Source organism: Aquarana catesbeiana, linkage group LG06 (assembly GCF_042186555.1).
Source record: "Aquarana catesbeiana isolate 2022-GZ linkage group LG06, ASM4218655v1, whole genome shotgun sequence".
NCBI lineage: Eukaryota > Metazoa > Chordata > Amphibia > Anura > Ranidae > Aquarana > Aquarana catesbeiana.
The window spans coordinates 101,068,247-101,090,427 of record NC_133329.1 but is presented as its reverse complement, the minus strand read 5'-3'; the positions used below and the strand labels follow the sequence as shown (position 1 = coordinate 101,090,427).

At 41.9% G+C, this 22,181-nt stretch overlaps 1 protein-coding gene across 3 annotated transcripts in view; it reads left to right on the top strand.

The window, feature by feature from the left end:
* The window catches only part of PIGQ (phosphatidylinositol glycan anchor biosynthesis class Q), a 60,982-nt gene extending 39,948 nt beyond the window's left edge, over positions 1-21,034 (top strand). For all 3 annotated transcript variants that reach the window (XM_073636537.1, XM_073636536.1, XM_073636535.1), the window contains exons 7-11: positions 1,523-1,634; positions 4,308-4,388; positions 7,136-7,250; positions 9,178-9,239; positions 16,064-21,034. In XM_073636537.1, the coding sequence (XP_073492638.1) occupies positions 1,523-1,634; positions 4,308-4,388; positions 7,136-7,250; positions 9,178-9,239; positions 16,064-16,216 (523 nt within the window). In that variant the 3' untranslated portion in view covers positions 16,217-21,034. The remainder of the gene's footprint in view (positions 1-1,522; positions 1,635-4,307; positions 4,389-7,135; positions 7,251-9,177; positions 9,240-16,063) is intronic.
* Positions 21,035-22,181: the final 1,147 nt, after the last annotated feature.

Sequence of the window (22,181 nt, the reverse complement as noted above, 5' to 3'; positions counted from 1 at the left end):
GGGGGGCATGATATACATATGAATGCCGCCTTTATTTACATATCAATGCCACCGGCCGCTGCTATTTACATATGAATTCTGGTTATTTACATGTAAACACAGGGTCTGCAGGTGAGTCATCTGTACACAACAATAAGGCAGAGCTGGGCAGCATTAATACCAGTAATTCACACTGAGATATTGGGACACAGCACAGGACTAAAACTTAAAAGAACATAGGAATTTAAACTGGGATAGTTGGCAAGTATGAGGCAGCTGCTTTGGGCCCCACAACAATGACAGGGCCCAGGGCAGCTGCCCCTTTTGCCCTGCCTTAAAGATGGCCCTGACCGCTCTATTACGGCATTTACTGGCTCTGGTGTGAGCTTTGTTTGCTACAGCTGAAATCGAACCCGAGCATGGTACAGAGGAGATTACCATGAGCGGATGCATATGTTACCTGGGGTGACCCTTGCCTGGGATAACATGTTGAGTTTGCTACACGTATCGTCGCGTTGTCTTTGGTGAGTGTCCACTTCACAAGGTGGCGGTTAGTTGGTTGGTGATCAGTCCACATACTGTATAATTGGGCAGCAGTCTGGATCAGTGGGTGGATGATTCCCTAATACACAAGCCAATTTATGGACTTTTGTAGCACTTTATGTATGTGAGTACTAATGCCCCATACACACAAGCGGAATTTCCGTCAGAAAAATCTTGGATGGTTTTTCCAACGGAATTCCGCTCAAGCTTGGCTTCCATACACAGTCACTCAAAAGTTCTCTGAACTTTCGACTGTCAAGAACACGGTGACGTACAACACTACGACGAGCCAAGAAAATTAATTTCAGTGCTTCCGAGCATGCGTCGAATTGTTTCCGAGCATGCTTGATTTTTTGCACTTCCGAATTGCATACAGACGAATGCATTTTCGGATTGGAAATTTTTCCGACTGAAAAATAGAGAACCTGCTCTCAATCTTTTGCTGGCTGGAATTCTGCCAGCAAAAGTCCAATGGAGCATACACACGGTCGCAATTTCCGACCAAAAGCTTTCATCAGACTTTTGCTGGTGGAATTTCCGCTCGTGTGTATGGGGCATAAGGCACCTTTATTTTTTTAATTGCACTATATATTTATAGGATTGTGTTTTATATTCGTTGATTATATGCACATTGAATATTAGATAACCCTGCAGATCTTTACAATCTTAGGTTCTATAGGGTCTGTATATCAACCTATTCTGCTTGTATCACAGCACAGAAAAGACATTGACATATTATGGTTTCTATTAAACACAATGGCAAATTAAGTGGACTGTATGACTTCAGCATAAATCGTTAGAGCATTGCCAGCCCAGCTATTGATATTCTTTTAACATGAAGTTAATTTGATAGTCGGTTACTTTTATTACAACGGTTAGCTTACAGCTGTGCCCTGGCTAGTTTAGGAACACACATCAGATGACATGCCAGTGTTTACCTTTTCTTTAGAGGGCACGTGTTGTCTTTCTTGTTTTTGATTATTGTCCAATTGTCTATCAGATTATACTGCTTCAAGATGCATGGGCTCTCGTCTCTTTGGCGGCTGTTTCGTGGCAAAAAGTGGAATGTTCTGCGCCAGCGAGTGGACTCCTGCTCTTATGACTTGGATCAGGTATCTAGTCTTTTCTAGAACTGCAGTTCTACCACATTTCCAGCAGAGGGATTGTGAGCTGATGGAATTTCTGTCTTGCAATTTGAATGAATTGCTTATGCTGGGAAAAGCAGGAGGTTCATTTAAAGTGGAACTAAAGCCAGCAATACATAACTCTGCTCCAAAAGGCCAACGCCCATGAGGTCCCTTGCTGAAGCCAGCATCTTCTCCCTGATTTCTTCCAGGTGTCAGTTGTTGGCCACCTTGATTGTTCGATGCATGATGTTGTTCACCCCCACCCATGTGCAGAAGTTTTATTGTTCCTGGCACACAGGCACTGTGCCAAAATATAAACTGAGCTGCACATGCTCAGCTAAGTTTACATTTTAACCACTTCAATACCAGGCACTTATACACCTTCCTGCCCAGGCCAATTTTCAGCTTTCAGCGCTGTCGCAATTTGAATGACAATTGCGCAGTCATGCTACACTGTACCCAAACTAAATTATCATTTTGTTCCCACAAATAGAGCTTTCTTTTGGTGGTATTTGATCACCTCTGCGATTTTTATTTTTTGCGCAACAAATAAAAAAAGACCGGAAATTTTGAAAAAAAAAAAAGTTTTTCTGTGTTTCTGTTAAATTTTTTTGTAAATAAGTAAATTTTCTTCTTCAATGACGGGTACTGATATGGCTGCACTGACGGGCACTGATGGACTCTGATGGGCACTGATAGGTGGCACTGGTATGCAGCACTGATGGGCACTTATAGGTGACACTGATAGGTGGCACAGATGGGCACTGGGCATGGATGGGTACTGATGGGTGGCACTGATGACACTGATGGGTGGCATTGCTGGGCATCACTGAATTTTTTTGTTTTCATAATGGTGCCAGTCAGTGCCCATTTGTGGGCACTGATTGGCATAGATTGGGCATATGTTGGCACATGTGGATGGCCATGGGGGATGTACCTGGCCATCCACATGTTATGTGCTTCCCTGGTGGTCCTGGCAGCTTCCCTGGTGGTCCAGTGTGGGCATCCGAGGGGGGCTGCGCTGATAAACAATCAGCACAGACCCCCCATGCAGGAGAGCCGCCTATTGGCTCTCCTCTACTCGCGTCTGTCAGACACGAGTGAGGAAAAGCCGATCAACGGCTCTTCCTGTTTACATCGTGATAAGCTGTGATTGGACACAGCTGATCAGGTGGTAAAGAGCCTTCGTCGGAGGCTCTTTACCGAGATCGGTGCAGCGATGTGTCAGACCGACACACCGCACCACCGATCACCGCAATGCGCGCCCCCACGGGCGTGCGATGGCTGTTATCCTGCAGGACGTTATATGATGCCCAGTCAGGATAACTGAACCACCGCCCAGCCATCATTCTGCCATAGGCCGGGCAGGAAGTGGTTAATGAAGATGGTAAGCAGGTAGGTAGATTTTATTTTATTTTTTTTCTTTCTGTCTACAGCTGTATTTTGCAATACAAGCCTGCTTTAAAGTGGTTGTAAACCCTAACATATACACAGTGAAGTGACTAGCCCAAAGAGATGAGATAAATCCTCCTACCCAAGTTGTAGATGTTTATCTGCAGTCTGCTCATCTCTACATCAATTAAAAGTCCAGAATTTATAAAACTTGTCTGAGAGTTCAGAAAAAAGGGGAAAAGGGGGCAGAGAGCTGAATATACACAGCGCAGAGCTCAGTGAGGAGAGCTCTGAGAGCTGATTGGAGGGAAGGGACACATTCCACTTCACACGGAACACAGAAACAGAGCAGAGACTGTCAATCACAGTCTGTGTGCTGGAGCTCCCTCCCCTGTCTCCTTTTTTTTCTCTTGGTGTCAAGAAAACTTGTCAGACGTGATTCATGAAGATAGCAGAAGAATGAAGCAGCAGACAGAAATGACACTTAGTGCTCTTGAGACAAATAGACAATATGGAGGGCTATGCTTTGTTCATATTTCATGTATGAGGTTAATAACCACTTTTTTGTCCTCCCCAGCTGCACATATGTGCCTTTACATCACTCCTCATGCTGCTCCTTCAACTGTCAGAAGCAAACAGATATTTTTTACAGGGTTTCCCTGGCTAGTATTTATCATTACAATATTGTATTTATGTCTGTAAGGTGTAACGTTAGCACTGGGGGTTAGTTTCAGGTTGTTTAGGGATTAGTTGTGGTGGGTAATAAAGTTTATAGAGTTAAAGTGTATCTAAAACTAAAAACAAAAATGCAATATATTGCAGCTTACCAGTTTTTTAGATGTGATAACTGCATCAGTTTTATTTTTCTCTGGCATGTCTGCATTTTTGTTCATCTCCATTACAGGGTATGATGGGATTAGTAGTTTACATAAGAGAGAGAACTTGTTTTCAATTCCAGTTCTTTTCACAAGTGAGGACAGTGCATTTATGGCAAGATAAACCTGCATTTTCTGTACTTGCTGAAAAGGTTCTTAGTATGAAAAGTGAAAATCAATATAGCCAACACATCTAAGGAGTGGTAACCTACAATAATAATATACGTTTTTGTCTTGGGTGTAGTTATCCTCAGGTCAGTGGGGGTAAGTATATCTAGTGCTGGAACTGCTGTGGCAGCCACAAAAGGCCGAAAACTGTTGTACCCCATCCATTGTAATGTATTACTGCTACAATGTACTGCTGTGACTGAATTTCACCTCTCTCCTACAGCTCTTTCTTGGGACGTTGCTATTCACAATCTTGCTCTTCCTCCTTCCAACGACTGCCCTGTATTACCTGGTATTCACCCTGGTATGTACGATTCTTACACCTGAGGTCATTATGGCCTAGATGCCCAGACAACATTTTAGCAGCATCAGTATGCATTGGTTAGCTTGACAAAAACACTTATGCCCTGTACACACGATCGGAAATTCCGCCAGCAAAAGTCCGATGTGAGCTTTTGGTCAGAAATTCCGACCGTGTGTATGCTCCATCGGACTTTTGCTGGCGGAATTTCCGCCAGCAAAAGATTGAGAGCAGGTTCTCTATATTTATCGGAAATTCCGATCGTCTGTAGCAATTCCGACAGGCAAAATTCCTACGCATGCTCGGAAACAATTCGACGCATGCTGGGAAGCATTGAACTTCATTTTCTCGGCTCGTCGTAGTGTTGTACTTCACCGCGTTCTTGACGGTCGAAAGTTCAAAGAACTTTTGTGTGACCATGTGTATGCAAGCCAAGCTTGAGTGGAATTCCGTCGGAAAAACCATCCAAGGTTTTTCCGACGAAAATTACGATCATGTGTATGGGGCATTAGTATTTTTCCTACTGAAATGAGTTTTACATTTGTTTTTAAAGACATGGAAGGCTTTTATGCGGTATATTGTTTTAGTAAATGTCCTGCTTACACAGGCTGAGAAATGGACAATGCACTGTGACAGCCTGAGCTGAAAGGTTTGCCTTTAAACAAGTCTATGTGATCACCATGTCAAAGCTGTCATTGTGATCTTATGGTCGAAAACCACACCAACCATTAGGGGAGACCTGGAGCTGTCACCTGATAGCAGGGTCTAAGAAATAGGAATGCTCACAAATAGGCATTCCTAGTTCTCACCTCAAACTTTAATGTTCTAATGCTACAATCCTGAGAACCCTCACTTGTGCTAGCATGCTGCTGCTGCTACTTTTGAAATTTGCCCTACTGTGTGGGGCTGCGCCCGCACAGCCATTTCATTCATTCACAGAGATCCGTGAATGAATGAAGTACAAGCCCCAACCGCACCTCACTTGTAATCCTCCTCCGCCTCTCCAACTGAAAGCCTGTACCTCGGTACAGACATAGAGGTGGAGTAGAGTCTCCAGCAGCCTGACATTACATCTGCAATCCACTGATCGTGGGTGTAGTGCTTTGCAGGCTCCTGTAAAAAATAAATAAAATTAAAATAAATAAAGTGCACATTTTTTTTTCCTGCAAAAATATGTGCATTTATTATTGTGTTTTCAGGGTGGACTTAGCCTTTAATTGCCGGATTGCAAACACCATTTTGTGCTAAGTAACGTGAAATATAATTTGCCATTTCCTATAAGAGCAGCTCATAATATTTTTATAAATCTGCATCAAGAGTACAGAAAATTGTAAAGAATTTGGTATTTGCCATAAAATTGACATTTTGAAGTGGATGTGTTTCCCTAAAAACCGAACTTTTGTCTCAAACATTTTCGGTTCTGATGGCGTCCTGAAATGCATAAATAATAAAACAAATCTTTTTATTGACAATGTGTTTTAAAATAGATTTAAACACAATCACTAAAATCTCATAAAAGCTTTAAAAGGTTTGTAATATGTGGCAATATCTTCCTTTGTTTGGCACTCGCATTCATTGAAAAGGAAGCAGCACTTAACTTTAACTGGTAAAATGTAAATATTAGGTTTGTAAAGTCTGATTTATGATGAAAGAAATATGGAGCTGGCAGTGATGGTTATTTCACTTTGCTGAACTGCAAATATTTGCTGAGCGCTGTTAGCTTTTTTTGTAGCAACTAGATGCCCAGTTAGTACATTACAGAGAGCGAAAGCAGACAGTATGCATACGTGCAATCCTTGAATCTTCCAAAATGATGTGCAATCTTTATGTTTTGTAGAGATAAATTAGTATAATTAAAGGGGCATTCGGTTCAGTCAAAACTAAAATACCAAAGCCTCATTTACCAGTCAAATGTCAGCCCCCCCCCCCCTGTGCAGTGAGGCTGTAGCCCACACTGCACAGGTTAACTGTTTTTTTTTCTGGGGAGAGGACAGTGGAGATATACTTACCTGATCTGCCGATCCTCCCCGTACAAGACCGGTTTGGCACCCCTGAGCTCCAGCAGTCTTGAAAGTAGACTGACGTCAGTTCCTGACGTCAGCATGCCCAGAGCACGCTCCATAGACAGGAACAGTCCACCTCTGGACGGTGGGGGAGCACAGTTTTCTGGAGGATGGGCACATCAGGTGAGTATAAGCTTTGTGCTCACCCCTCAAAAAAATGAGCAGCTGACTAATTGTCAAACATTTAAAACCTATGGTGGGAGTTACCATAACCAATGGGCTGTCACAGGCTCTCATCAAGAGAGCCCAATGATGCCTGCCCTTTCCGCTCAGCTTCTCCATTCACAGAAATTGTACTACAGCTATTATGAATAATACAGGATCTCTGAATGGAGGATGGGTGGATAATAGATAGTTCCGCCCCCTCCATGCAGAGATTGTGCTTCATTTATATAATCTATAGTACAGCTTCTATGAATGGAGCAGTTGGGCAGAAAGGGCAGGCATAGTCGGGCTCTCTTGATATGAGCCTGTGACAGCCCATTGGTTATGTTAACATCCGCCGTAGGCTTTAGGTTTGACAATAAAAAAAAAAAAATCACAATCACAAAAATGGGAGTGTTGCCCCTCCAGACCAATCAGATTCAAGTAACCTGTAAGACTGAAACCTGAAAGCTAATTCTCATTATATATACAACAGTTTTCCACCTGCTTATATAACTCTCTATTTCCTCTTCTGTCTGACAGCTTCGTCTGCTCGTGATAATGGTACAAGGTGTCATCCAGATGACTATAAATCTGCTCAGCTCCCTCCCTTTTTATGCACTGCTACTGCGTCTCTGCCGTTCCTACCGGCTGGCAGGTGGGTCCTTTTATCACTTTAATCAAAACCTGTTCTTAAATAAGCATGGAGTCTGCCGGTAGTGACGTCCCACTGAAAATGCTGGTCTTCTGCCTCTCTGACTTTAATACCGCGACAGACTTGGAGCCAGCGTACAGCCAGTGAATCCATTGTGCAGCTAAAACATCTGATCTGCACGTTTTGTTTGAAGTCACCCGCTTAAAAAATTTGAAGCCATTGAATCAGCAAGGCAGCCAAGCAGCTAGTATTTTTAAGAGAAGTCTAGAATGGCTTCCTTTTGTATTCCTCTCAGCAAAGTTTTTATCTTTTAAGTGTATGTAAACTCTAATCATGAACATCTCTAATTTCCTCCTTTTTGGTCTGCTAAATATACCACTGAAAGTGTTTTTGTTATATCCATTCCATAATTAACAAAAAACTATTGATCCTGCCAGAAGTCTTGTAGGCTGATAACTTCCTGTGCTCTCTGCCTGTGCCCAAGTTAGGGTTATGGAGATAAGGAGGGGAGAGAAGGTGAGGAGAGATATGTGCTTGTAATCCATCAGAAACGAAGTAGGCAGAGCTGATAATGTGCTAAGGATGTTAGACCTACTGTATGTACATGTTGTCATGTCAATCAGGAAGAGCAGTGTTGGGACAAGGTCCCTTAGCACCCTTGGCGAAAAGGCCAAAGTGTACCCCCCCCCCCACCCCCATCTCCATGAGCTGTGAATTACTTTAGAAGTATAGGTTGCATGTCCTGCCCTTTTTTGCACAACCCCCTGTCCATTCCCCTCTTCCTGCTGAAGGTGCCTATGGCTGGCCATAAGGTGCCTATGGCTGGCCATACATTATACAATTTTCTTGCACAATTTTCCTTTAAATTTATCAAAACCATAAATTATGGAGGTCAAACCTAAACACTTTCAATTTGTATGCATTTAGGCAGGCCCTTGCACTACATCTGTGAAGGTAAATCTAAAGGTAATTGCATAAGAAAATTGTATAATATATGACCAGCCCTAGGCAGTCACCTCTCCTACCTAACCCTTGGCTCGACCCTGGGTAGAAACCTGCCATATTTCTGGCACATCAGCAGTTTTTTTTCTGTACTTGCAGTATGATCTTAAAGGCATAAACATGCAGGAAACGTGCATGTATTCCAAACATGTACTAAATATGATTTTTTTTCTTGCCTTGACTTTTTTTTTTTTTTTTTTTTTAAGTCCAACAACACAGATTATGTGGAATGTGTATGTTTACGTTCACATTTCAGTTCACACCAGCCCCCCAACATTCACACAACTCTTACACACCTGCTGAATTGTATTTTGAATATGATATAGCACGTTTACATAGGTTTGATTCCTAGAGAGGCAGTCCTGATATTATAGAACTGTATTGAGAGAAGTGTACATTTAGCCTTAGCATTTGGCCAGCACTATAATTATCAATATTTCTGCCCCTGCATGTATCTGGGGTCAGAGAAGAAAGCTGGCCATACATGGATCTAAAATCAGCCGGTTCAGCAGGAACTAGCTGAGATTTGATCTATGTATGGTCAGGCTAATTGTACTCAAGTTGATTCATTGATCGACTTAAGCACAACCAGCCTATCGTATTTTTTACATTCGGTTACTGCCAGCGGCTATAGCTGCTACCAGTAATCATAGTGTTCTGCCAGCCAGGAAGGCTCCCCGTGCCCTCCTGGCAGTACACATTAGCGCTGCGGGAAGCATTCAGTCAGTGTTGATGGGGAAATCAACCGATTTTCTTTCTTTCTACCAGTGGTGGAAGAAAATAGAGTCATCTATGGGCTGCTTTAGGCTATAGATATCTTAGGTTGCAGTAAACCATTTAGCAAAGAGGTATAGAAGAAGCTTGGATAAATGTTACCTTTATACCTTGCATTTCCCGCTGTTATAACTCCAGTTTACTTATGTTGCAGCGGGTGTAAAATTTTGCATGCTGGAGCAACAAAAAGGGAAGCCACTTCGATTGTTGATGCAGGTGAGTTTAATATATTATGTGATAAAAATGTATTATTCGTTGAATAAGCTGTATAAAATGCTGTTTAATTATGATACTAATGTTCTGATCTCTAGACTTGTTTGTTACGATTATCATGAAGGAAAATCCATGCGGTGGCTGCATTAGGTTTCTTTTTTCAGGCTTTTATCACTTGCGATCCTGCCAAGTGTACATTTTCCGTACTTTTAGAAAATGTACTTTGCTTGAAAAATAATGTAGCTGCCAATTTTTTTTTCTTTAAATACTCTATTAAACTTTTCCTATTTGCACAACACATATATACAATTTAATAAACAAAACACTTGTCTCCAGTTATCTTGATAGTTAGACACTCAATTGACATACAGTGAATACTTAATTATTCATAAAACACTAATATAACCATGAATATACGTACGTGCATACATATAGAAGCACATACATATACCCATACCCATATATATATAAAATAGATTTAACATACGATATCTAACAAAAGTGAGTACACCCCTCACATTTTTGTAAATATTTTCTTCTACCTTTTCATGTGACAACACTGAAGAAATGACACTTTGCTACAATGTAAAGTAGTGAGTGTACAGCTTGTATAACAGTGTAAATTTGCTGTCCCCTCAAAATATCTCAACACACAGCCATTAATGTCTAAACCGCTGGCAACAAAAGTGAGAAAGTGAGTACACCTCTAAGTGAAAATTTCCAAATTGGACCCAAAGTATTGATATTTTGTGTGGCCACCATTATTTTCCAGCACTGCTTTAATCCTCTTGGGCATGGAGTTCACCAGAGCTTCACAGGTTGCCACTGGAGTCCTCTTCTTCTCCTCCATGACGACATCACGGAGCTGATGGATGTTAGAGACCTTGCGCTCCTCCACCATCCATTTGAGATTGCCACACAGATGCTCAATAGGATTTAGGTCTGGAGACATGCTTGGCCAGTCCATCACCTTTACCCTCCGTTTCTTTAGCAAGGCAGTGGTTGTCCTGGAGGTGTGTTTGGGGTTGTTATCATGTTGGAATACTGCCCTGTGGCACAGTCTCCAAAGGGGACATTCTGAGCACCTTGCTTGACTTTAATGAAAACACACATCTTTGTACTCCTCACCTGGTTGCCGCCACACACGCTTGACACCATCTGAACCAAATAAGTTTATCTTGGTCATCAGACCACTTCTCTTCAGCAAACTGCGGACTTTCTTGTGCGTCATCTTTAGAAGAGGCTTCCTTCTGGGACAACAGTGATGAAGACTAATTTGATGCAGTGTGCGGCGTATTGTCTGAGCACTGACAGGCTGACCCCCCCCACCCCTTCAACCTCTGCAGCAATGCTGACTGCGCTCATACGTCTATTTCACAAAGACAACCTCTGGATATGACAATGAGCACGTTCACTCAACTTCTTTGGTCGACCATGGCAAGGCCTGTTCTGAGTGGAACCTGTCCTGTTAAACCGCTGTATGGTCTTGGCCACCGTGCTGCAGCTCAGTTTCAGGGTCCTGGTAAACTTCTTATAGCCTAGGCCATCTTTATGTAGAGCAACAATTCTTTTTTTTTTTTAGATCCCCAGAGAGTTCTTTGCCATGAGTGCCATGTTGCACTTCCAGTGACCAGTATGAGAGAGTGAGAGTGATAATACCAAATTTAACACCCCTGCTCCCCATTCACACCTGAGGCCTTGTAACACTAACAAGTCACATGACACCAGGGAGGGAAAATGGCTAATTTGGACATTTTCACTTAGGGGTGTACTCACTTTTGTTGCCAGCGGTTTAGACATTCACCACTTCAGCCCCGGAAGATTTGGCTGCTCAATGACCAGGCCATTTTTTGCAATATGACACTGCGTCGCTTTAACTGACAATTGCACGGTTGTGCGATGCTGTACCCAAACAAAATTGATGTCCTTTTTTTCCCACAAATAGAGCTTTCTTTTGGTGGTATTTGATCACCTCTGCAGTTTTTATTTTTTGCGCTATAAACAAAAGAAGAGCGACAATTTTGAAAAAAACACAATATCTTTTACTTTTTGCTATAATAAATATTCCACATTTTTTTTCAAAAAAACAATTTTTTTCTTCAGTTTAGGCCGATATGTATTCTTCTACATATTTTTGGTAAAAAAAAAAAAAAAATTATCGCAATAAGTGTATTGTATTGATTGGTTTGCGCAAAAGTTATAGCATCTACAAAATAGGGGATATATTTGTGGCATTTTTTTTTTGTTACTATTTTTTTTATTTGTACTAGTAATGGCGGCGATCTGCGATTATTATTTTTTTTAAAAAAATTTTTCCCCCAGGACTGCGATATTGCAGCGGGCAAATTGGACACTGTTGCCACATTTTTGGGACCATTGACAATTATACAGCGATCAGTGCTATAAAAATGCACTGATTACTGTATAAATGTCATGGCCGGGAAGAGGTTAACACTAGGGGGCGATCAAGGGGTTGACTGTGTTCTCTAGGTTTGTTCTAACTGTAGGGGGGATGGGACTGACTAAGGAAAGAGAGAGATTAGTGTTCATACTGTGTATGAACACACGATCTGTCTCCTCTCCCCTGAGAGAACCAGGATCTGTATTTACACACACAGATCCCGGTTCTCGCTCTGTCACGAGCGATCGCGGGTGCCTGTCGGTCATCGGTCGGGCACTCGCATCGGCTCAGGGCACACGCGAAGCGAAGTAAGGTAACATCGATTTGCCGAACCGAACCAACCTGCCGCAGTAAAACTGTGGCGGCTGGTCCGGAAGTGGTTAATGGCTGTGTGTTGAGTTGTTTTGAGGGGACAGCAAATTGACACTGTTATACAAGATGTACACTCACTACTTTACATTCTAGCAAAGTGTCATTTCTTCAGTGTTGTCACATGAAAAGATATAGAAAAATAATTTACAGAAATGTGAGGGGTGTACGCACTTTTGTGAGATACTGTATATGACTCTCTAAATATCTGAGAGATTCTCCACAATTTCCCATATTTCATTTTGTGTTAAGCAATTAATAGAACCACCATTTATGTACATCCTACCACCAATTTTATATATATGATAATCTTACAAACTCCCATCTATTAGCTTCCAAGTGCTTTATTGTTCCCCTCCACTTTCAAGAGAAAAAAAAAAGGGGGAGGAGAGTCCTATTTATGTGTTACACCCTAACAATTGTGACAAGATCAACCCTGGGGTGTCTAACCATTTACCCCAAAGTTTTTTAAACTTATCTGGGAATCCCCTGTGTTGATAAACCACATGTTCTCTTTGCAAAACTTCATTTACTGATTTTACCCACAAAGAGTGAGTTGGGGGAGTCGTAGAGATCCATTTCTGTGCGATCAACTTTCGCGCTATAAACAGCAATCTAAGAGTTGTCGTATAAATCTGAGGGGTATACAATTCTCCATCCAGCCACCCCAATACACACATCTTGGGTTCCATCAGGATATTATTCCTGAACACCTTAATAATAGTATCCAGGACTAAGGTTCAATACCTAACCAACTTCGGACATCTCCACATCATATGTACCAATGTACCAACCTCCCTCTCACATCGTGAACATAAAGGAGTATCCCTCTTATGCCACTTAAAAAGTTTCTGTGGGGTATAATATGCACGATGTATAATAAAAAGTTGAGTAAGTCTCTGGGATGTGGAGAGAGAGATACTTATCCTACATGTCCTACATTATTAAGGACATCTGACCACTCCTCATCTTTAAGGGGGCCAATGTCCATTTGCCAATATGTCCTGCACCTCAGAGAATTTGATTTTGACATTTTCTGTAGCAATGCACTATAATGCTGTCTACACACGAGCGGAATGTCTGACGGGAGCTTTTCATCGTATATTCTGATCGTGTGTATGCCCCGAAAATTCTGACGGACCTAGAAAGAGAACATGTTCTAAATTTTTCCAACGGAGCCAATTCCTATCGGGAAAACCGATCGTCTGTATGCTGTTCCGACGTAAAAAAAAACGATGCATGCTCTGAAACAAGTACGAGACGGAAGCTACTGGCTATCGAACTTCCTTTTTCTAGTCCCGTCGTACGTCACCGCGTTCTGGACGGTCAGAATTTGGTGTGATCGTGTGTATGCAAGACAACTTGAGCAGAATTGCGTCGGAACTCCGTCAGAAAAACCTTCAGCGTTTATTCCGACGGGTAAACCTGTCGTGTGTACAGGGCATTAGACTTTGTTGTTTGTCTCTGCTTAGAAGTTGTTACTAAACTTTGGTTAAGAATTGTAGGTGTGATATAAACCCAAGAGGTCAGTCTCGACTGTGTTTGAATAGCATGGTGGAGCTGTAAATATTGAAAAAAGCTTTAGTGCGAAAGCCAAATTCCTCCTGTAAAGTGTGAAAATCTTTCAAGAGTGTGCCATCATATAACTGTGTGATATACAATAAACCTCGCTCTGACCAATAATTAAATACCTGCAATTTTAATAACTCAAGGTAATTAAAATTCTGAAAAATTCAGGTGTATTTAGCATACCTATTATAATGACAGTGGTCTTTAATCTTGTTCTATATATTTTCTATCATGACTAATGCGGGGTACTGTCTAGTTATTCTAAATTTACCTTCCTCTAAACAGTCTATTAGCTTTTTGCCAAATTTAAGGACTTGGTAAGCTGCAAAATATTACATTTTGTTACAGGGGGTCCCCGGGTTACAAACAAGTTAGGGACTGTAGGTTTGTTCTTAAGTTGAATCTGTTTGTAAGTCGGAACAGGTACATTTTTTTAAGTGTAGCTCCAGCCAAAAAAAACTATTTTTAAGCTTTTTGGATAGCATAGGGAAGGGTTAACACCCCTGTAACATTTGTTTTGCTGTGTGTGCCCCTGTTCAGAAGATTTCACCTCACTTTCTATCCCAATGACAATTGGATTTTGAAAATTTTGGGTTGTTGTGGGAACAAGCCTTGGTGATAAAGTATCAGTGGAGGTACCTTTTCCCCATAATAGCTCTTAAGGCCTCTTTCACACGAACGATCCGTTCAGGTCCGCCTGTCAGTTTTTTAGGCGGACCTGAACGGACGCTCCATAGACCTCTATGGAGCGTCGGATGTCAGCGGTGACATGTCCACTGACATCTGACCTGCTCCGATCCGAAAAAGTGTAACGGAGGAAAAACCTACTTTTCCATCCGTTTTCGGATCGGATCAGGTGACGACGGACTCTACGGTCCGTCATCATCCGATCCCCCATAGGGGAGAGCGGCACTCTGACAGGTCCGTCGCTGCACAGTGTGCAGCGATGCACCTTTCATCTGCCTGCTCAGCGGGGATCCACGGAGCGATCCCCGCTGAGCAAGCGGATGTTCACGGGGCGGATCATCACGGATCCGTCCCGTGTGAAAGGACCCTAAAGGAGTGAATTTCCCTTCCTAGGAGAAGATTTCCTCTCACTTCCTGTTGTCTCCCTCAGTTTGTAAGAAGGAGTCGTTTTGTAAGTCGGATGTTTGTAACTAGGGGACCCCCTGTATTTGGTTTAGATATACTTTAAAGCTGTTATAATGGGATTTTTAAAAATTAAAATAACAAACATGTTCTACTTACCTGTTCTGTACAATGGTATTGCACAGAGCAGCCCTGAACCTCCTCTTCTGGGGTCCTGTGCCGGTGCTCTTGCCGCCTCCTCTTCGCCATGTGCCCACCATAGGAAGCCAATTCCTATGGGGGTGCATAGGTGGACTTGCACCTGAGTCGGGCTGTGTTCATCCATTAACACACTAACACACACACGCAGTGCGGCTCTGTCTCACCCCACAGGATTTGATTGAGTCATGAATTTATTATTAAAAGCAACAGCTGGACTCTCTCTGGATGATATGGGCAACACCCAGCTTTCTTTTCTTACATTATTTCGAATTTCAATGTGTCATGTGTCTTGATTTTGTTTTGGTGAAGTAAAGGAATGATAGAGATTATATATATATACCCCAAAAAAAAGAGCGATACTCACGGGTCTTGAAAGGAGAATGCACCATAGCGGTTTAAATTAGACAGTTCGATGAGGCACAAGATACACACACACACACACACACACACACACACACACACACACACACACACACACACACACACACACACACACACACACACACACACACACACACTAACAGTAGCATGACAATTTGATGTTGTAACAGTATCGACAATTCAAATAATAATAGCTACAAAGGTAACTAGAGGTAAAGATATACATGTAATACATTATACGATTTTATCAAATAAATTAAGTTAAAGATTGATTTAATGAGTCCTTGGATATATCGCTAGGCCATGGAGGGGAAAGAATAGGTTATTTGATGTGCAGGATATAGGACCAAGATACTTTGAGGTTAGGGTAGTGGTAGGGTGCAGGAGGGATGACAAATCAACGAAGACCAAGTGGTGAGAAATTTGTCCTGGAGCAGATGAGCTTTAGCGAACATAAATTCAAATAGAGCATGTACAGTTAGGATGTGTATGGTGGTCAAAATGTCAGAAGTGTTGCTTGTTTCCAGGATCTAGTTATGGTAAGTTTAGCCACTATAATAATGTGAGTTAATATACTGTAGTGTGAAAGTTAGGAGGTCATGAGTCCATGCCTATTCCTTAGGAGGCCAGTCTTGGGTTTGGTTTGGATGGGAGTTTGATGATGAGATTGCCTAGTTTTTAAATTAATTTTATTTTACAAATACATACACAATAAAATCTGTTATTCAACAGAACTAAATTTGTATGTAATTTTATAAGAGAACGGAAACACCATTACATTTTTTAAATCTTTTTTTCTATGCCGCTTCCTCTACAGATTAACCCGTTACCCTATGGGCAAGTGCTTGACACCTACAGGCTCCCATCCAGCAGATGTTACCCTAAAGACTCATGGGGATCTTTGTGCAAGAAGCTATTCATTGGGGAGGTCATCTACCCTTGGAAGCAGAAGCAAGAGAAACAAGACTGAGGGAGCACAGACAGTGTTTATTACATGAGGCACACTGCCAAAGGTCTTTGAGTTTAATGAAGTTCTCCAGGAAACAGTTAAATTCTTTCCACTTCCTTGTTTAGTGATTTATAGAGCCCAGCATATTAACTCCTTTCCGAACCAAGGGTTGTGTAAATCCTCAACTGACTGACTGTTACGGGATGTCCTACCCAAACTACCTATAAAAATCAATGTGGAAGTATCTCCCCTAATAACCAGTCCCTTACAGCACAGATACATTTAGATAAGAGCTTAGACTAAACACAGCCCTCAATTCCACTGAAAATTAATGAGCCAGGGGCCTTTAAATCCCTGACTAGGCTCCTCCCGTAGACTTTGGGCTTGTTCACACTTTGTCTATGAGCTGTGTTGATCAACGCAAGGGCACATAGAAAACAATTTTTGTACCTGTATTTTTACACAGTTCAACTCCCCACACTGCAATGCATCTGCCGAGGTACATAGGATTTGAATGAAGAGTTATTTTGTAACCATTTTAATAAAGTAAAAAAAAAAAACGAAAAAAAGGTAACAAAGCAAAGCACTGCCCCTACACAGCGTACACACTAGCTTGCCTGCGTTTTAGCTGGTTTGTGGAAGGGCTCTAACTTATTACTGGAGAACTTCTGCATAGGAGAGTTTTACTTTAAATGGAAATTGCTTGTCTGCTTGGGATTTTGTGGTCACACCTCCCTCAGCCCCCAGTAAAGGCGATTATAGATGTAAGAGAACGTCCGCCGCAATATTATGTCTGAAAATGTTGAGGATAATTATTATTAATATTGTTTCAGGTACTTGTATAGCGCCGTCCATTTACGCAGTGCTTTACATACATTGTACATTCACATCAGTCCCTGCCCTCAAGGAGCTTACAACCTAAGGTCTCTAACACACATACATATTAGGGCCAATTTAGACAGAGTCCAATTAACCTACCAACATCTCTTTAGAGTGTGGGAGGAAACCGGAGTACCCGGAGGAAACCCCCGCAGGCACATAGAGAACATGCAGATGGTGTCGTGGTCGGGATTCAAACCGGCCACCCTTTTTGCTGATAGGTGAAAGTGCTAACCACTACACCACTGTGCTGCCCGTATAATGAATTCTTTCCCTGAGAAGTCTCACCCAGGAGACTGGAGTGGCTTTCATGTGTTGGGAATACTGATGCCTTTATAACATGTACCCTCCTGAATGGGACTGATGGAATTGATACTATATTACAGTATTATATACTTCCATGGTGGCAGGATATACTTGCTGCATATGAGATAATCCTGGCAGAACAAGCTTCAGTGTGGGAATGCCTTATTGCTGTGTTCTTCTTAAATGCACATATGTGATGTTGGTATATTCCTTGGCCTCCTGGGATGAAGTCCCTTAAATTAATCTTCTGAATTGACCAGCTTTTGATTCTCATATATGAACATATGATTAAGAGGACTTGGAAGACACACAAGAGTCTCTTTATTGCCCCTGTAGCAGGGTTTGTCATTACTTGATACTCCAGTGCAACATGGTGAACTTGATTATCTCACATGGTTTTGGAAATGATGAAGGCCAACTCCTCATCCAGGTCCAAAAAAAAAAAACACTCAGGATTTGTCCCACAAAGATTTCTCTGGGATGAAAGTTTCTTTCCTTGCACCAGAAGTTTAAAGCGTGGATTTTTACAGTATCTAGATCACAACATATTGGTTTACAGAAAATATATATTTTTATTGACTACTTTAAAAACAATTTCTTAGTTTGTTGTTATTAATGTTATAATGTCTAAGACATTATAACATTAATAACTAGTAGGCCATTGTACTTTTGTAGTGATCTAACATTTGATCATTATCATATATACATTTTTACCAATTTCATCGTGTACAATATGTTGATATAAAAGAGGGGACAGGAGACTAGCTCAATGCATTTCCTGGAATTGGCCGGGTCGGATTTTCCTGACCAATCACTATCATGCGTTATTGCCTGAGCACCTCCCCTTCCTTTCCTTCATGTTGGACTGATATGCACAGGTATGTTTAGCAAATAATAGCAAAGCTGGTTCTGTAGCAGGATTGTACATATGTGGCTATCTTGCAGCTGTAGGCCGATTGTCAGTCTGTAGCAGTGATGCCTGGTCTTTTTAAAAGCAGATGGATGACGTAGTACGGGGAGGTGTGGAAATGCCGTGATCCCAAGCAGACTTCCATTGCCAGTTCCATTTTAAATTAACATCCTGTTAAGGGAATCCCATTCCAAATAATAGACTGGACTTAACAGCTTCAAAGCAAAAGTCCTGATTATTATTGCTATTGTTGTACTATGCAGCCGCACATTCCTTTTATTTCTATTCGCAAACTGATCTAAGCTACCATAAGATGTTGACCCATTTTATGGCAAGTACAGACACTGGAGATCTACTATGGAAATGAGTGCAGAAAAGCCAAACCGCTCAATGTATACATGAAACATATACAGTATATTTCATTTGATTGACCTACCAAAAGTTTTTAAATTCTGTTTAGTCAATCCCTCAATTCACTCTACAAAGGTGGTCATCAACCCTGTCCTCAGGGCCCACTAACAGGCCAGGTTTTATGTATTACCTTGGGGAGATACAGACTAGAATACTGCAATCACTGAGCAGCAAATGATATCACCTGTGATGTATTTCAGTTATCTTGCAAACCTGGCCTGTTAGTGGGCCCTCTACAACACTGCACAGCCAGGGCGTTGACACTAGTCACTTTTGCAGCTCTTTTCCACCCTACGTCATTTCCTCGATCATTGGACTATGAAAGAGCTTCATCATACTACTGAGGTTCCCCCTGTGCTTTCCATCTCCTGTGTGCCCCAACACCCAACCCCCCCCCCCCCCTCAGCAGCCTGGAAAAAAAAGCACTGAACACTGCAGTATGATTGGCTGACAGTGCATAACCTCCCACGCTGTCTGATTTCTGCTATGCAGGAACTTGTGGGAAGGTAATATAAAGGTGTATTATAGGCACTTATACAATCACTATTTTAAAATGCATTGAATTCATTTTTCCTTAAAGAATATGTAAATCCAACATTCCATATTCCTGATATGCATCTGCTGTACCTTGTACTTGTTTGAAAAAGTATCCTGATCTCTTTGTATTGCCTCTTTTGTGTGAAAAATCTGATGCTCCTGCAAGTCTCCCTGCTTTCCTATTAACCAATTCAGCCCCGGAAGGTTTGGCTGCTCAATGACCAGAGCATTTTTTGCAATTCGGCACTGCGTCGCTTTAACTGATAATTGTGCGGTCGCGCGAAGCTGTACCCAAACAAAATTGGCGTCCTTTTTTTTTCCCCCACAAATAGAGCTTTCTTTTGGGGGTGTTTGATCAACTCTGCGGTTTTTATTTTTTGCGTTATAAACAAAAAAGCGACAATTTTGAAATAAACACAATATTTTTTATTTTTGCTATATTAAATATCCCCAATTTTTTTTGAAAAAAAAAAAGCAAATTTTTTTCTCAGTTTAGGCCGATATTTATTCTTCTACATACTTTTGGTAATAAAAATCGCAATAAGCGTATATTGATTGATTTGCGCAAAAGTTATAGCGTCTACAAAATAGGGGATAGATTTATGACATTTTTATTATTATTTTTTTTTTTTTTTTTACTAGTAATGGCGGCAAGCTGCGATTTTTATCGTGACTTCGACATCACGGCGGACACAGACACTTTTGACACATTTTTGGTACAATTGACAATTATACAGCGACCAGTGCTATAAAAATGCACTGATTACTGTATAAATGTCACTGGCAGGGAAGGGGTTAACACTAGGAGGTGATCAAGGGGTTAACTGTGTTCCCTGACACTGTGTTCTAACTGTAGGGGGAGGGAACTGACTAGAGGGGATGACAGATTGTGGTTCCTAGCTTAGGAGCTAAATAGGAACTCATGATCTGTCTCTCCTCACAGAACAGGGATTTGTGTTCCTGTTCTGCCTCTCATGCCCGCGATCGCTCATGGCCAGCAGTCATCACGGCCATCGGCCACGAGCATCGGCACCCCCGCAGTGCAGGGGGCACGCGCCTCCGATTCCACTTAAAGGAGCCGATGTATAGCTACGCCAGCTTGCGGGAACATGCCGACCTGCTACAGTATAATGATGGTCGGCAAGGGGTTAAGAAACTGACCACAACGTGGTCAGTTCTCTAGCTGTGCTGGGAACTCAGCCTGCATTCCTCCAGTGATCAGACTTATATATATAGTTCGTTTTTTATCTATACACAAATGTTTTTGTTTTTCATTTCTATTTTAAACCGGATGGGTTGTTTTAAAAGGTGAGGGTTTACATATACTTTAAGGAATATCTTGATATTTTTTTGCCTTCTTAAATTATTAACTGTTCTTTGTATTTAAGTAGCACCAGCATATTGAGCAGCACTTTGTACAGTACACAGCAGCAGTCCCTGTCCCAGAGCAGCTGCCATATTAGCCAAGGCACAAGCGACAGCTGGGCAGCTCTTCCTGTTCTGAGGCCCCGCCTTCATGACATCATCATTATAAACCAGTGCAGGAGTGGGCAGGATATGCCTCTAATGATGTTGAACTCTCAATGGACCCCTGTGCACATAAAAGATACGAGGGTGCCTAAGCACTGCCACTGTACAGACGTGTTCTGCTGCTTCTTTTCAGGAATTATGTGTTGAAGATGTATTTTTACCTTGCTGATTTACTACACTAAAATGTTCTTACTGATCCTAGTTAGATAGATAAATGATAGATTTTAAAGTGGAAGTGGATCTTAAAAATAAAAAAATTACCAGCAGGTTGGGCCTTTTTTGTTTTTTTTTAAAGCGGAACTATACTCGCCTTAAATCCTGCGACACGCCGTCCCCAGGACTCACTGCCAGCAGTCAACGGTTTCTGGGTCTCGATCGCCAGCCTCTGTCATTGGCTGGGCCGAGGTGACGTCACTCCCGTGCGTGCGGGAGTTTTGTCAGATTCAGCATTGCTAAATTTGTGCAGTGAGCTGCGCTTGCTCAACTTACTGTACAAGGGCAGACAGGCAGGTAAGTAGCCCATCCACCCATTTTCATTGTGGAGCCTAAAGTTCCACTTTAATCTGTACATGGGGGGGTAGGCAGCCTCGGTACTCCAACTGTGATCAACTACAAGTCTCATTAACCTTAGTCTCTGAGGGCCATGTCTGTGGCTGTCAGTTTTGCAATGGCTCTTAGGATTTGTAGTTCCAAAACAGCTGGAGTGCTGAGGTTTCCTACCCCACCGTAGACTGGCTGGGGCACATGAGCAGAACAGAGTACAGTTCCAGCTTCTTATAGATGCAGGGAATGAATTCAGGTGCTGAGATAATGTAATTTTATTGTGCAGATGCCTTAGTTGCATCATGGGAGGACCAAGAAGACGGCAGACCCAGAGGAAGAGAAAATGAATATGCATGTGGGGGAGCTCAGACCTCACATCATTAGAGGAGAGCAAACCCAAAGGTAAAATCTATGCTGTAAATACATGCACTTTGTGGTAAATTCCTCTCCACCACAGTTTACTGCTTTTTGCTTTAATTATAGGTCAACTTAAACCTAAAAGTATGTCCATTGCATTCTTTAGCCCATAGCAACTCATTAGCTGCTTGCTTGCATTTCCTTCTGGGCTCTTTCAAATCTGTGGTGCCCTCTGAAGAGCGATCCATGTTTAGATTGCTTTTCAGAGGGCATTAGGCAATAAAGAGGTGTTTATATTGATGATGTAACCCTGTAATGCCCACTACCGTGCAATTGCATGTATTGTACGCTGTTGCAACACACCCCCATTGAACTTAATGGATGAATTTGACAAGTGGCACCGCTTTTTCAAACTATGCACCCCGAGTTAAAAATGCAGCTGCCACGATGCAAAGCATCACGACTGTGGTATGTGTACACTACAGTCCTGTTTTTAAGGCGCCCTGGCTGCCC